Source organism: Madurella fahalii, assembly GCF_045866475.1.
Source record: "Madurella fahalii IFM 68171 DNA, scaffold_3, whole genome shotgun sequence".
In the NCBI taxonomy this organism is placed as follows: domain Eukaryota; kingdom Fungi; phylum Ascomycota; class Sordariomycetes; order Sordariales; genus Madurella; species Madurella fahalii.
In genome coordinates, this window is record NW_027263973.1 from 3,186,425 (window position 1) to 3,199,694 (window position 13,270).

General features: G+C 55.4%; 5 protein-coding genes across 5 annotated transcripts; 3 read left to right on the forward strand and 2 right to left on the reverse strand.

Annotated features, from left to right (window-relative positions):
- Positions 1-224: 224 nt before the first annotated feature.
- Positions 225-1,812, forward strand: MFIFM68171_06410 (uncharacterized protein; the record flags this gene model as incomplete). Its single annotated transcript, XM_071061830.1, has 8 exons — positions 225-458; positions 510-559; positions 617-702; positions 757-779; positions 843-861; positions 912-1,031; positions 1,109-1,724; positions 1,782-1,812. 8 exons carry the CDS (start codon positions 225-227, stop codon positions 1,810-1,812), a joined length of 1,179 nt encoding a protein of 392 aa, XP_070917931.1.
- A 488-nt stretch (positions 1,813-2,300) lies between these two features.
- MFIFM68171_06411 (uncharacterized protein) lies at positions 2,301-3,938 on the forward strand (the record flags this gene model as incomplete). Its single annotated transcript, XM_071061831.1, has 1 exon — positions 2,301-3,938. The coding sequence occupies one exon, from the start codon at positions 2,301-2,303 to the stop codon at positions 3,936-3,938; it is 1,638 nt and encodes a 545-aa protein (XP_070917932.1).
- A 440-nt stretch (positions 3,939-4,378) lies between these two features.
- MFIFM68171_06412 (uncharacterized protein) lies at positions 4,379-5,749 on the reverse strand (the record flags this gene model as incomplete). Its single annotated transcript, XM_071061832.1, has 1 exon — positions 4,379-5,749. The coding sequence occupies one exon, from the start codon at positions 5,747-5,749 to the stop codon at positions 4,379-4,381; it is 1,371 nt and encodes a 456-aa protein (XP_070917933.1).
- A 3,850-nt stretch (positions 5,750-9,599) lies between these two features.
- MFIFM68171_06413 (uncharacterized protein) lies at positions 9,600-11,840 on the forward strand (the record flags this gene model as incomplete). The annotated part of the gene is made up of 8 exons (XM_071061833.1): positions 9,600-9,767; positions 9,816-9,924; positions 10,031-10,048; positions 10,105-10,156; positions 10,210-11,215; positions 11,271-11,327; positions 11,389-11,607; positions 11,679-11,840. 8 exons carry the CDS (start codon positions 9,600-9,602, stop codon positions 11,838-11,840), a joined length of 1,791 nt encoding a protein of 596 aa, XP_070917934.1.
- A 154-nt stretch (positions 11,841-11,994) lies between these two features.
- MFIFM68171_06414 (uncharacterized protein) lies at positions 11,995-13,188 on the reverse strand (the record flags this gene model as incomplete). The annotated part of the gene is made up of 1 exon (XM_071061834.1): positions 11,995-13,188. The coding sequence occupies one exon, from the start codon at positions 13,186-13,188 to the stop codon at positions 11,995-11,997; it is 1,194 nt and encodes a 397-aa protein (XP_070917935.1).
- Between the last annotated feature and the right edge of the window lie 82 nt (positions 13,189-13,270).

Genomic DNA, 13,270 nt, shown 5'->3' on the forward strand with positions numbered 1-13,270 from the left:
TGCTTGATGCCGAAGGACACAGTGCCCCGTACTCCGCCGTCAAATACAACCCGCCAGGCAACCTGCGTCTTTGGGGCTGACCTCCGATTCGCTTTCGGTTAGCGCGTTTTGTAACGTTCCGTTTTCCCTTGAGCAAAAGATTAAATAACGGACCAATCCCCGGAGCGCCTCCGCTTTCGCCCACTCGCATCGCGCGGTTAACAAATCGCTCAATTGATTTGAGCATGGAGAGTCCAACGGATCCACTGCTCACGGCCGGAGCGGCAGCAGGAGTGACCGACCAGTCCGTTATTGAGACTCGGAGGACGGCGGGTGCGGTTGACCCCTCCACAGGCCTGGAGCTTCCACCCGCCGACCCATCCCCACATGACGGCGTGTCCAAGTTGGAATCTCACAATGATGGTTCGGTATCCGCCGGATCTGTTGGAGATTTTAGCAACTACTCAGTTGATTTGAGTGTTGGTTACGAACCCCAATATAGCCCATGTTGTGTAAACTGACGACACAAGGTTGACCACGACAATGACGGCCGGTCGAATCAAGGCTCAGATGCGGGACCGTGAGTTGCGGCATGGCCTACACTTTTGTAAATCCTAACACCCCCCCGGGTGCACAGATCTCCCTCGAGCGTCTCTGTGAGCTCCTCCTTGTACGAATTTGTCACGGAGAATGGCCGAACCTTCCACAAGTATAAGGAGGGGAGTGAGTTTATCCCCGTTCATCATAATCTGGGTGTGAAGCTGACCATTGGAGTAGAGTATTATCTTCCAAACGATGAGGTGAGAATTTTGCTGATTCGGGTTGCCACGCATACCTATCTGCTGACTTTATGCCGTGGACAGCAAGAACAAAACAGATTAGGTATGGCCTCAGTCTCACTTGAGTCCGTAGTCGACTAAATCTGTTTCTAGATCTCCAGCACGCCATTTCCAAGTGTCTGTTGAAGGGAAAGCCTGGTCTTGCGCCAGTCCATAATCCCCGCCGCGTACTCGACGTTGGGACCGGTACGGGCATCTGGGCAATCGAGTTTGGTGAGCAATCTCCCGTCTCAAATACGGCCCGTTGGGCACTAAAGACTCGAATAGTCCGTTAACATGACAATGTCAAGCCGAGCAAAACCCCAACTCGGAGGTGCTTGGTACAGACCTTAGCCCCATCCAGCCTGACTACCTACCGCCCAATTGCCGGTTCGAGATCGATGATGTCGAGGACGAGTGGGTGTTCCACCACAAGTTCGACTACATTCACGCACGCTATCTGCTGCTATTCGTCAAAGATTGGGAGCACGTCTTCAAGTCCTTCTATGACAACCTAAACCCCGGAGGGTGGGCCGAGTCCCAGGAGATTATCATCTACTTCCAGTCCATAGACGGGTCCATCGAGGGCACGGCCCTGCAGCGATGGAATAAGCTCCTTCTTGAAGGCATCCACAAAATGGGCCGCAGCGCCACCGAGGCGCTACATTGCAAGAAGTGGATGACCGAAGCCGGGTTCATCAACATCGACGTGAAGAAATTCGCAGTGCCCATGAACACCTGGGCAAAGGGGAGAGAGCAGAAGGCACTCGGCGCCATGCAAATGGCGAATAACCTGGAGGGTGTCGATGGCCTCACCATGACCGTGTTTACGAGGTCGCTCGGTTGGACGCCGGCCGATGTTGAGGAACTGCTGGTTGACGTGAAGAAGGACATGAAGGACCGAAATATACACGCCTATATTACTGTGTAAGAGTATTTCGACGGATCCCGGGCACTCATTGCCATTGCTAACGATGAAGTCAGCGTTCTCACCTGGGGCCAAAAGCCGTCTTAGTACCGTATGCCTCTCATCAGGCCACCAGAGAATGTTGGGGAAGGATATCTATAAACTCACCAGAATTTATATCAGTCCATATATTCTTAGCGTACCAGTGTGTGTACCATGCTCCCATTTATAGTACGTTCTCTCATGTTGTGCTTCTCTCAAAGTTGGTTTTTTAATTAAGTAGAAGCCCGAGGCTCGCAGCCGGGAGCGATATCATAAACTCTATCTACAGTAGATACTTACCGTTTCTTACAATCGGCAATCCCTCATTACAGTCTGTACAAAGCGAACTTTAGCACCGAGGAGTATGGAGCGCTGTCTCGATCTTGGAAAAGGGGCATGGATCCAGCTGTTGGCGGCTGCCAAGCTATTCCGCAACCCCACTCCATTCTTGTGCCGGGGGTGAACTTTCGGCATTCTTTGGCCAAAGCTTTGCAGCAGACAAACTCCCAGTTGAATGGCACCCTCACAAACCAGCGCCCGGGGATCGTACGGCCATGACGGCCCTCGATAGAGAAGACGCACTACCCTTGTCTAAGTCGTCCGCGGACAACGTTCCCTACGTCCGGCTGCATGTCACACCACTAGACGCCGAGCTGCTCAAAGTCGTTGTCTCGTCGGCACTGCTCCCCAAGGCGCGCAACATATCCTACCACACAATCGAGACCTTTCCTGAGAAGCGCTACGGCTTTCTGGAGCTACCGAACGAGGACGCAGAAAAGCTCAGGAAGAAGCTCAACGGTGCTGTATTAAAAGGCGTCAAGATCCGCATCGAGCGCGCACGACCATCGGGCATTCCCACCCCTCTCGCCGAAGCAGCCATGGCCAAGGAAAAAACTTCCAAAAGATCAGACGACGGCGTGCGTCCGCGGAAGGATAAGAACAAAAAAAGAAAACGCGATGCCGAAGAACTGAGCGGTGTTGTTCTGGAAGAGGGCAGGACGATTAAGCGGGGCTGGACAACCGCTGATGAACCCAAGGAAAAAAGGCCAAAGAAGGATAAAGACAAGAAGGACAGGGCTGAAAATATGGAAAAGAAGAAACAAGCGAAGTCCAAGTACACCAGCCATGCCGAATGTCTAGTCAAGACCGTTCTGCCCGCAAACGCCGTGGCATCGGCCGACGCCAGCAGCACCAGCCCGACAAAGAAAAAGAAGAAGGGCAAGTCACGGGAGATCATAGTCCACGAGTTTGAGAGAACCACAAAGTTTCCGACATTTCTCAAAACTGCTGCATCGACTAACCCTTCGAGGGCACCACTACAGTTCGTCGATGGGAAAGGTTGGGTTGACGAGAACGGAAATGTCGTTGAAGCCGTGAAGACCAGGCGGCCGCCTCCAACCCGGCCAGAAGACGAACATCCGGAGATCCGCCAGGAGACAGGGGATTCGGATAGCACCAGTGACGACGCATCTGGCGGGACGAGCGGGCCAGTAACCCCAAGCGCTGCCGGTAACGATAACCCGGCCGCCAGGGCCGCAAAATTAGACCCAACCTCATCACCATCTATAACCAAACCCGATCCCCTACGGCCCAAATCTTCTGGTTCAATAAGGAGCCTAGCCATTAAAATTCCGCCGACCACCCCAAATGAACCCAAAGTGGTACATCCCTTGGAGGCTCTTTACAAGCGTCCAAAGCAGCCCGACGGCGGGGTTTCCGAGGAAGGACCTGATGCGCAAGGCTTCAGCTTCTTTTCCAACGGGAGTGAAGAAAATGCTGGAGAGGATGACGACGCGGAGGCCGGTGACGTCTCCGGGATTCAGCTGCCAATGACGCCGTTTACTCGCCAAGATTTTGAGTTGCGCGGCATTAGGAGTGCCGCGCCCACTCCAGACACGGCCCATCCCAATCAGAGGTTCAAGCCATGGGAGGAGAAGGACGACGACGACGACGATAAGCAACAAGATGATGAGAATCCCACCTCCAACGATTCTGAAGACGAGGAGCCGAATCTGTCCAACACGGCAGCGGCTCAGACTACGGAAGGCAAGGACAAGCCCGCGAGCGATTTCCAGAAATGGTTCTGGGAAAACCGCGGAGATCTCAACCGCTCTTGGAAGAAGAGGAGGAAGCTGGCGGGTAAGGAGAAGCGGTACAGAGAGAATAGGGCTCGCATAGCCCGAGCCATTTAAGTCTTTTCTTGGGGTCCTTTGATCCTGCGACAACAAAGCTCCTTGAATAATGGGAAATCCCCGGCTAACAGAGCCCGAGTCGGACATGATAATTACAACCCAATTAAACAAGCCCCCAAGTATAAGCTGTTAGTCGTCTGAGAAGTTAATAGAACCATTCCGGAAGCCGAGTCCACGCCGTGGTCGATTATACTGGGCAGATTCATTTTCCCCCGACCGTGTCTGCCATTGCTGCCACATTATTTCCGCCAGTGACATTTGTCCCTAACGCCCTCCGAATTAAGGCACCTCCTCAGCACGCGAAAATAAGGCATTCCACCGCTCCCTATCTTATACAGGAGACGATATATGCCGTTGATGACACGACCCATTTTCTCCTCCCCCCTTGACCAGATCACTGTCCCGGGTTAATCGCCGGGTGGCAGCCATACCCTCCCCCCTCACATATCCCCAACCTTGCCCCCGAAGATATCGACCGAATGTACACCACGCTGGTGGTGAACGGCAGTCTTGCCGTGCGGCGCAAGGTGGCCCAGCGGAGTGTTATTGTTGCTGTTATTGTTGCCGCTGTTGTTGCTGCCGCGCAAGCGGGAGCGAGGGGTGTGGTTGTGGCTGTTGGGAGTCTGGGTGGCGATGGGCCCCGATTGCTCAGACAGCGGGCTGTATCCCTCGGTGACGGCCTCACACAGCTCGGTAAGGATGCTCGTCTTTGTGGAGGACACGGGGATTGCCGTCGCCCCGTTGGGGCCGGGCTCGGCCTCGGGTTGGATGAGCTTGCGGCGCGATAGCGAGCGATCCACTTTCAGGGGCTTGGGTTTGGGGTTGCTGTTGGCTATACCATTGTCCTTTTCGTGGTCGTTGCTGTTGCCGGCGGCGACACCATCGCCGGGGTCGATTGTTGGATGGGCGCCTTGCTGGCCTTCCTCGAGCACGCCGATGCGGTTCTCGAGGAACTCGACGTACCGGCGGAGCTGCTCGTGGTCTTGGGCGAACTTCTGCCATGCTTCCTCGGTGGTGCTGTTATCCTGCTGCTGTTCTCCGTCACTGATGGGCCGCGGCGGCAACGGTCTGGATCGACGATGCATCTCAATCCAGTTCTCGCCAGAGAGGAGTCTCTTGGTTGTCTTGCGGTACTGGAGGATGCTGAGCCAGAATGACACGGGCAGGACCACAACGAGAATGCCGCTCAATGCGGCCCACGCTACGACGCCTGTGCCGGGATATCCGTGCTCGCGGCGCATCATAGCCACGACCGTAATGCTCGAGACGAAGCTGAGGATCGACAGCTCCAAGAGAAGGGCCGACGCAATCATGAGTCCGCGCAAACGGCCCACAATCCCCCACAGCTCCCGCGTGCTTTTCGGGAGATCCCACGGACGAGTTGCCGCGCTACTGGGACTCGGGGGCAGACGGCTGTGACGAAGTCGAGGACCGCGCCGGAGAGATCCGAGGTCCGGACGGACACCTTGGGCGGTGGTCGGTCTTCCTGATGGATTGCTGTCGTCCTGAACCGGTCTTCCAGCGGTGCTCGCGGTTTCCATTTCGGTATCCGTTGCCCGCAAGATGACGACTCCCTGGGGCTTTCCCATAACGATATTAGCGTCAGCATCAGCAGTTTCGCGCTTAACCTCGGGACTACCAGGTCTTCTGCTGTGCTTGGGCTTGTTACAAGGGTCTTGAACCTGCTCAAACTCATTACCAGATTCTCTTGACCTAAAAAGGGGATGCACACTTGGGTGACGGGGCTTGGTGTCGTCCCGGAATACGGTGACCGTGTAGGCCACGCCGGAATCCCCCTTCCTCACCGCCATGTTCAGCTCGCCATCCAAGCGATCGTGTGTCGCCTCGCCATGTGGACTGCTGTCAGTCGACTTATTGAGCGCGTTTTGCAGTTGTTGTGGCCCAGAAACTTGGCGTTCATTGTCCCGGAGCTTGGCCCGGCCGTCCTCATTTTCCATACATGAGGACGCCTCGAATACTTTCCGCAGAACGGAATAGGGCGTCGGAGTCATGGGCCGCTCGGGAATATCTGTTGCCGGGTGGAGGTAAGGCTCACCGACGCTGCTAGAACATGAATGGTCGACTAACGGGTCAATTAGCAATGCGGTTGTTCGTCATCTCCGATATTCCCCAGGGTTTATATTACCAGACAAGCTGCTGTTGGCACGGAGAGGAGCATAGATCTGGGTATTGACCGAGTCGGAAGTAGGAACATGTCCGGCCGCAATTCCATGCTGGGCAGTTTGGTCGAGACTACTAGCCGCTAATAGTGTGCCCGTGGCTGACGCTGTGGCTGTGGCAGGATGTCCGGAACGCATACTAGCAGGTTTGTTCATGATCTTGATCTTGATGTCGTTACCGCCCGCATCGCGGCGATGGGCGGTTGTTGCTGACAGGTCCCTACTATGCATTCAGCAAGGAAACCCCACTCCACGCCCGATACTTGCGCAGTCAGCCTTACCACGATGAGGACTTTGGCTGTTTTGGAAACGGCCAGTTCGACGGCGAGTAGCTGCCTGTTGAGGATACCGGAGCAAGTCGGTCGGTATGGCTGTAGGGCACCGCGCGAATCGAGGGGGTTCGCGGTGGCGAAGTCATGAAAGTCGGTCGAGGTATTCGGGTTGGTGAATCCGATGGCGACTTGAGCGATCCCATTTGCAATTCCCCGCCTCGAGAGGATAATTTACTTTTGCACGACAATGAATGCTGAAGTATGGTGGCTAAAGGAGAAGACGTTCCTCCGATTCCAGGTAAATGATGGAAGCGATACACGCTACGAGCATCAGAAATCCAGGGAGATAGACGAATCGTGGCAGCTGTGGAATGGACTGACGAAATGAAAATTGACAGCCGTATTTGCTTTGTTTACTTTCGCAGCTCTTTCGCGGGGACCTCTTTAAAGATCTCGCTTTGGCCATACTTGTCTACCGCAGCGCAAACCCGCCCGCATTAAAGCTCACATCCGAACCAGCAGCCTAGTTTATGCATTCTCACATTCTCTCCTTCGACATGCTAACAAAAGCCACCTAGGCTTTTGATGTAGGGATGAGAAGGCCATGTTAAGCGTTTCTTCGTACCCGCTGACTGAGCGTGTTGGGTTCAAGCAGGCATCCACCTAAGCAAGAGCGAAGAACGAGGTATTTGATAGGATTACCGAAACAGTCACATTCTCTTTGCTGCTTCTTTTCTCTTATGATCTTGAGGCTATTCCTCCTTTCGGCTCTATGGCTGAGGAATCTGCTGCGTGTTACCAGAACCTCCCTCCCGTTCCCCCATGTTCCTCTCACACTTCCTTACGGCCAGGCAAGCGATATGATCTCTATCCCTTTTCTCCAACATCATGAGCAACTGAAACACGGCTTCCCTCTTTAAGTGGTCCTGTCAATTTGGGGGCCCGCGACATACCACGACCATTGTCTAACACGATGAGTTAAGGACGACTTTGGTGGCATCTTGGTGGACCCAGGTGAGACATATAGCACGGAAATTTACTCCTCACGGCTCTTCTGCAGTCAGAATGGAACCTAGGGAAGGTCGGAAGAGAAATACCAGTCACGGAGTCCATCGCAAGCAGGAAGGTTTGACCACGGCAGACAAGAGGCCATCCAGGCAGCTGGATCACTCCGGCTCCAGCGCACCTTTGACCGCTCACGGATCCCAACTTCCCGGCTCCTAAAATAACCATTGACTTGCAATACAGTAAGGGGAACTGGATCCGGCCAGTCAAACACCGTCTTTCGGCAAGCACCGCACCTCCACGGTGGACGGCAGCTCTTGCTTCTCAACCAACACGGAATCATGGATACGTGTAGGATCCTACTACGGCCGCAGTATTGGGGGACGCTAATGTCGGACTGAGGGATTAAACGGCTACAATGACCATGTCTCGTAGCCTGAGCGGGAAACCCGGAAACTGTAGAGGTTGTCATCTGCTGCTGCTCCACCAAGGCGTTCAGGGTCCATGCAAATCGGCTGACGGCGTCTTATCGGACATAACATGCAGCATACCTATATTGCACTGCGTGCCGTTCTGTCACTGTAACCAAGGAGAGGTTTCCCGACACCATCGACGGTTCGACATCAAGGCTCATTCAGAAGGATTACCCTCGGACCTCCCAAGCCGCGTCCCGAGGCGCATTGCAGCCGCCCAAGGGCCGAATCAGGAAAGGCAAGCCATGTATGCCGTCGCCACAGCGAGCGGGTGCATCCCGCCGCTACACCATATCAAGGCCCAGGCCCGTACCGCAGGCCTGCATCATTAGCTCAGCCATCGCCAAGTTTATCCACACACATTTCAGCCCTTCGCCCACCACCCTTCGTTCCCGACCACGGATGCATCACCCGGACGCTTACCGCCGATCTCTAGGGTTGATGCAGGCAATATACGCGTACCTTATCACCGGTACCAGGCGCCGATCTTCAACACACACCGTGATTATTCTTCGCCTACATCGAGGGTGAGAATCTCGGTCTTGCCAGTTTTGCTTGGCTATCCTTTGGAAGAACCTCGTTCCACGGTAGCCTTTTCGGAATGGTTCATGCAGAGTAGAACATGGCTGGCCCCCCCTCTTACACATCTAGGTGGCTGCTGCTCGCGACCGAGGCCCACGCCCGGCTCCGGCACCCACCCATGCCGCGCCCTGCAACCCGAGACGGGTGGTGTACCTGCCCATCAGAGTCATCTAGACGGAATCACCCATTCTCTTGGCGCAAGGGATATTGCACAGAACCGCTCCTGGATACTTGCCCGGCCAGTGACCATTACTTTACGTCAGACCCCGGTGCCGATACGGCCCTACCGAGACCCAAACTCCCGCCGTGGTAATACAAGACCATTTGATTCGTAAGCCCAGGCTCCCGGTCTGAGGGACACCATATCCTCGCTTCCCGCCCCGCATATTGGTTCGCGTTGACCATGGACACACCGTCTTGCGGAGAGTTCTATTGTTCGGCTTGGAGAGATGCCCCCATCCACATCGATACTATCTAGTCAAGTGTCTTCCCGAGGCTAACCCAGAAGAATGCCGCTCTTTCCCGCGTGACTTACATGTCTCTCAGCCACGCCCAATAATACGTCAACAATCGGCTGCGAACTTCCTCATCTGAACGGTGCGTGGCCGCGCCCTGTCCCAACTTCAAACTGTGGGCCCGAACTGCATCTCTGTACTGGCTGCCGTCCCTCGGCAGGAGGCACTATTGAAGCCCAAGAGGTTCGCTCGCCAGCCTAGGAGGTCTAGACCCCGGGTATCTACAGACTTCACGTTCATCTATCCATTCCCCAGTTACTTTGCTCGGGCTATGCCGCCAATATCCGTATCGATAGTGTCGGCTATACCCGAGTATCAGGGCTCTTGGGCGTCAATGGTGTCTTCCCGTTGTAATGGTCGGGTCCGGCGATGGACTCGGGCGGACTCGAACGGCCATAGGTCGAAGTCACGACCAAAGGCTTCTATTTTGGTTAGAGTTGTGTTCTCCGTATCAGCAAGGGCCTTGCTGTCACGAGTGGCATATAATCCCCAACTCCAGCCCGTCCTCACTGTTCTGGATAGTAAGTATCAACCGCCCCCAGGAAAGCCATAGTTAGAGCAGTTACGCGCGTTCAGTAGTTCATCATTACCAGTCACCGGTCACACTACGCGATTTGTCCTTCAAGGGTCCAAGATGAGGTTCGGGACCCTTGTCTGCGTCCTAGGGCAGGCTATTGTCCCTGCTCTGGTTCTCGCTGCTCCAACATGCAATACACCAAGCAACCGCGCTTGCTGGACATCCGACTTCAACATCAACACGGATTGGGAGGCTAGGACACCCTTCACGGGGATCACCAGGACCGTATGGTGCCGTTCCCCTCTTCACCGCTCTCCGTGCTGACCAGTCTAGTACACGTTGACTCTCACTGAGATTGACAACTATGTCGGTGCTGATGGGCGGGTCAAGGAAAAGGCCATGCTGATCAACAGTGAGTTCCACGACTGCAATCCTCACTCGGGTATTTGCGCTAACGGCTTCCATAGACCGGTTTCCCGGTCAGTTACTGTCGTACATCCAAGATTGTGAACCCGTATACTAGAGCTAAGCTGACAACGTCCTTTCAGGCCCTATAATTACCGCAGGTGAGTTTACCCTATAAATGTACTCTCAAGCAAGCCAAGCTCACAACCAACCATAGATTGGGGCGACCGGATCAACATCACGGTCATCAACAATCTTCGATACAATGGGTAAGCAGACTTGCTCTCGTGTAAGGGTGGTCGGGAGAATCTAACCGGCTCAGCACCTCCTTTCATTGGCACGGTATCCGCCAGCTGAACAATAACATCAACGACGGCGTCAACGGCGTGACAGAATGCCCAATTCCCCCAAGAGGTGGTCGCAAGACATATTCGTTCCTGGCCACACAATATGGTACATCATGGTATCACTCCCATTACTCGTCACAGTATGCCAATGGCGTCACTGGCTCCATCGTGATAAATGGGCCCGCAACTCTACCTTATGAGATTGACCTTGGAGTCTTGCCCATCTCGGATTGGTACTATGGTTCGGCCGACAATCTATTCGCGCGGGTAAACGACCCAACAAACCCCAATATTCCAGGAAGACCTGGGTCGCCACCGCCTAGTGATAATATTTTCATAAATGGGACCAATATCAACCCAAGCGGGCCGGGCGGCTCGTACGCAAAGGTGGTGCTAACGCCTGGACGGCGGCATCGCCTCCGATTGATCAACCCCAGTGTGGACAACACCTTCACTGTATCCATCGTGGGACACTCCATGACCATCATCGCAAACGACTTTGTCCCCGTTCACTCTTACACTACGAACCAACTGTACCTGAGCGTGGGACAGCGATACGACGTGACCATCGACGCCAGCCAGCCCGTCGGTAACTACTGGATCAACGTCACCATGTCCGGCACCCGGGCCTGCGGTACATCTAGGAACCCCTTCCCAGCCGCGATTCTGTCGTACGCAGGCGCGCCGAATCGTCTTCCCACCAACCGCGGCACGCCAGTCCGCGATTCGCTGTGTGCGGATCAGACAGGACTCGTGCCGGTGGTGACACGCACGGTACCGAGGGATGCCTTCTCAGCTGCTCCATCACAGTCCCTCGCCGTCACCCTGGAAGTCGACCAACAAGCCAGCAAGGTCTTCTGGAAGGTCAACGGCAGCGCCATCGATGTCATTTGGGAGAAGCCCACGCTGGAGTTTGTCGCGCAGCAGAACACGTCGTACCCCCGGAGGGCCAACATCATAAACATCCCGGAGAGCAGCCAGGTGTGTAGAAGCCGCGTCACACCGGCAGATCACGCGTACTGACGGCGGCCGCCAGTGGAGCTACTGGCTTATCCAGAACGTATCCCCCATTCCACACCCCATGCACCTGCACGTAAGTGGTTTGACGGAACCGCAAGTCCCAACTGGTGTCCCCAGACGCTAACAGTCGATAGGGTCATGACTTTGTGATTTTGGGGACATCACGGCCGCCAACAGACCCCTTAGGTCCAGGGGCAGGGCCCATCAACTTCAACATGGCGACCGACGGGGGCGGACTGCAGTTCAACAACCCCATGCGACGCGACGCATCCATCCTCCCGTCATTTGGCTGGATGGTCGTTGCGTTCAAGAACGACAATCCGGGAGCATGGCTGTTCCACTGCCACATTGCGGTATGGATGTGCAACTCCCCTTGACTACACGCAACAAGTCCGAGATTTGCTGACCTCAGATGTCTCGCTAGTGGCATGTCGGCCAAGGCCTCAGCGTGCAATTCCTCGAAAAGGTCAGCCAGATCCCGCGGGTCATGAACCTCAATGAGCTGCAGCCGAACTGCAATGCTTGGAGGGCATACGCCCCGACCAATCCGTTCCCTAAGCCTGATTCGGGGTTGAAGATGGTCTAGCTGTAGCAAGCGTGTTGGGCTGCTGGTGAATCAATAGCCGCACCTGCTGGAGGCTACTGGCAGAGCTTGGAGGAAATTAGGAGACTGATACTGAGCGGAGAAACGAGGTATTACAGGTGACAGTACATCGCGTTCGTCAGCAACAATCTCACTTCTACCCTTTCTTTATCTCTACCTGAAAACGTAGTGCCCAGTCAGTAAACTCATCATTCTGGCCCCCCCAGGGCTTAACGAGGAGCTCAGAGACAGCAAAGGCGTCGAAGAAGCACTCATCCATGAGACGGTCGATTTCGGAAGGCTCCAGTTCGTAGAAAGCCAGAGCGAGACTCCCGAATCGTTCCGGTATCCTTTTGAGAAGGGACATGACTTCGTCGAGCCGAGGTGGAATGTCCGACTGCGCAGCCGGTGGCACATGCGGCAGCTGCCTTAGCCTGCGCTTCACCGCGGCCTGGTAGAGTAAAGCGGTGAGACGGAGCCTTTTGAGGCACGAATCCAGTCGCTCCCGAATCTTGTCCGGGTCGTCACGGGGGATGTACCGCTGCGAATTCATCAGGTCGTCCAGCATGGCCTGGGCATCCTGGGCCCCTGAGATTGATGTGGATTCGAGGGTCGCAGTGACCTGAGCAACCCCGCCGTCCTCCTCATCCACATCGTCCTGGTCGTCGCCATCCCCTTCGGTCACCTCCCCCCATTCTTTCAGCTCTTCCATAACGTCTTTCAGCGTATCTTTTTGCTGCTCAACCTTGTATACCAGATTCCCAGCAAACCCCCGCTTCGCAAACGCCATAACATCGTCGCAAGCTGACCACAGAACGCCGGTGGTGGCGATGCTGCCCCGGCCGCCCGCCGCCCCGGCCGTGGCATTCTTCTTGGCGTTGGAAAGGACCTTGCCATCTCGAGGGATCCGCGAGAGAAGCTCCGTCAGCTCCTTGAGCACACGGCCCGCTTGCCAAGCCAGATCCTGCTGGATTGCCCGTGTGTACCGCTCGGCCGTGCACAGCTCTACCGCAGCGGCCATGCTGGGCACGGGCGCGGCGACTAGTTCCCGGAGGACCTTTGCGATGGCTGTCGGGGTGAAGGGCTCGTTGATGATGAGGAGGGAGATCTTGGTGGCGTGGGCTTTGATCAGGGTTGCTGAGTCGTGCGCTACGGAGAGCGCATCGAGCGGGCCGTTGCTGGCTGCGGCGAGCTGCTTCGTGACGGGCGCGGCTTCGCTGTATGTGGTGACATGTCCTTGATAGTTTTGCGATGCGATACTCGACACTACGGCTTCGAGCTGGCTGATGAGGGTAAGCGCATTGTCGATGACGGCGTTGAGCGCCTCGAGCGCATCGCCAGGAGAAGACATTGCAGTGGACGGCAGGGTGGTGTGCAGGTCGACAGTTAGATCTTTGCTGCTGGTCCTACCGTCCCCCCGGCCTACATCAACC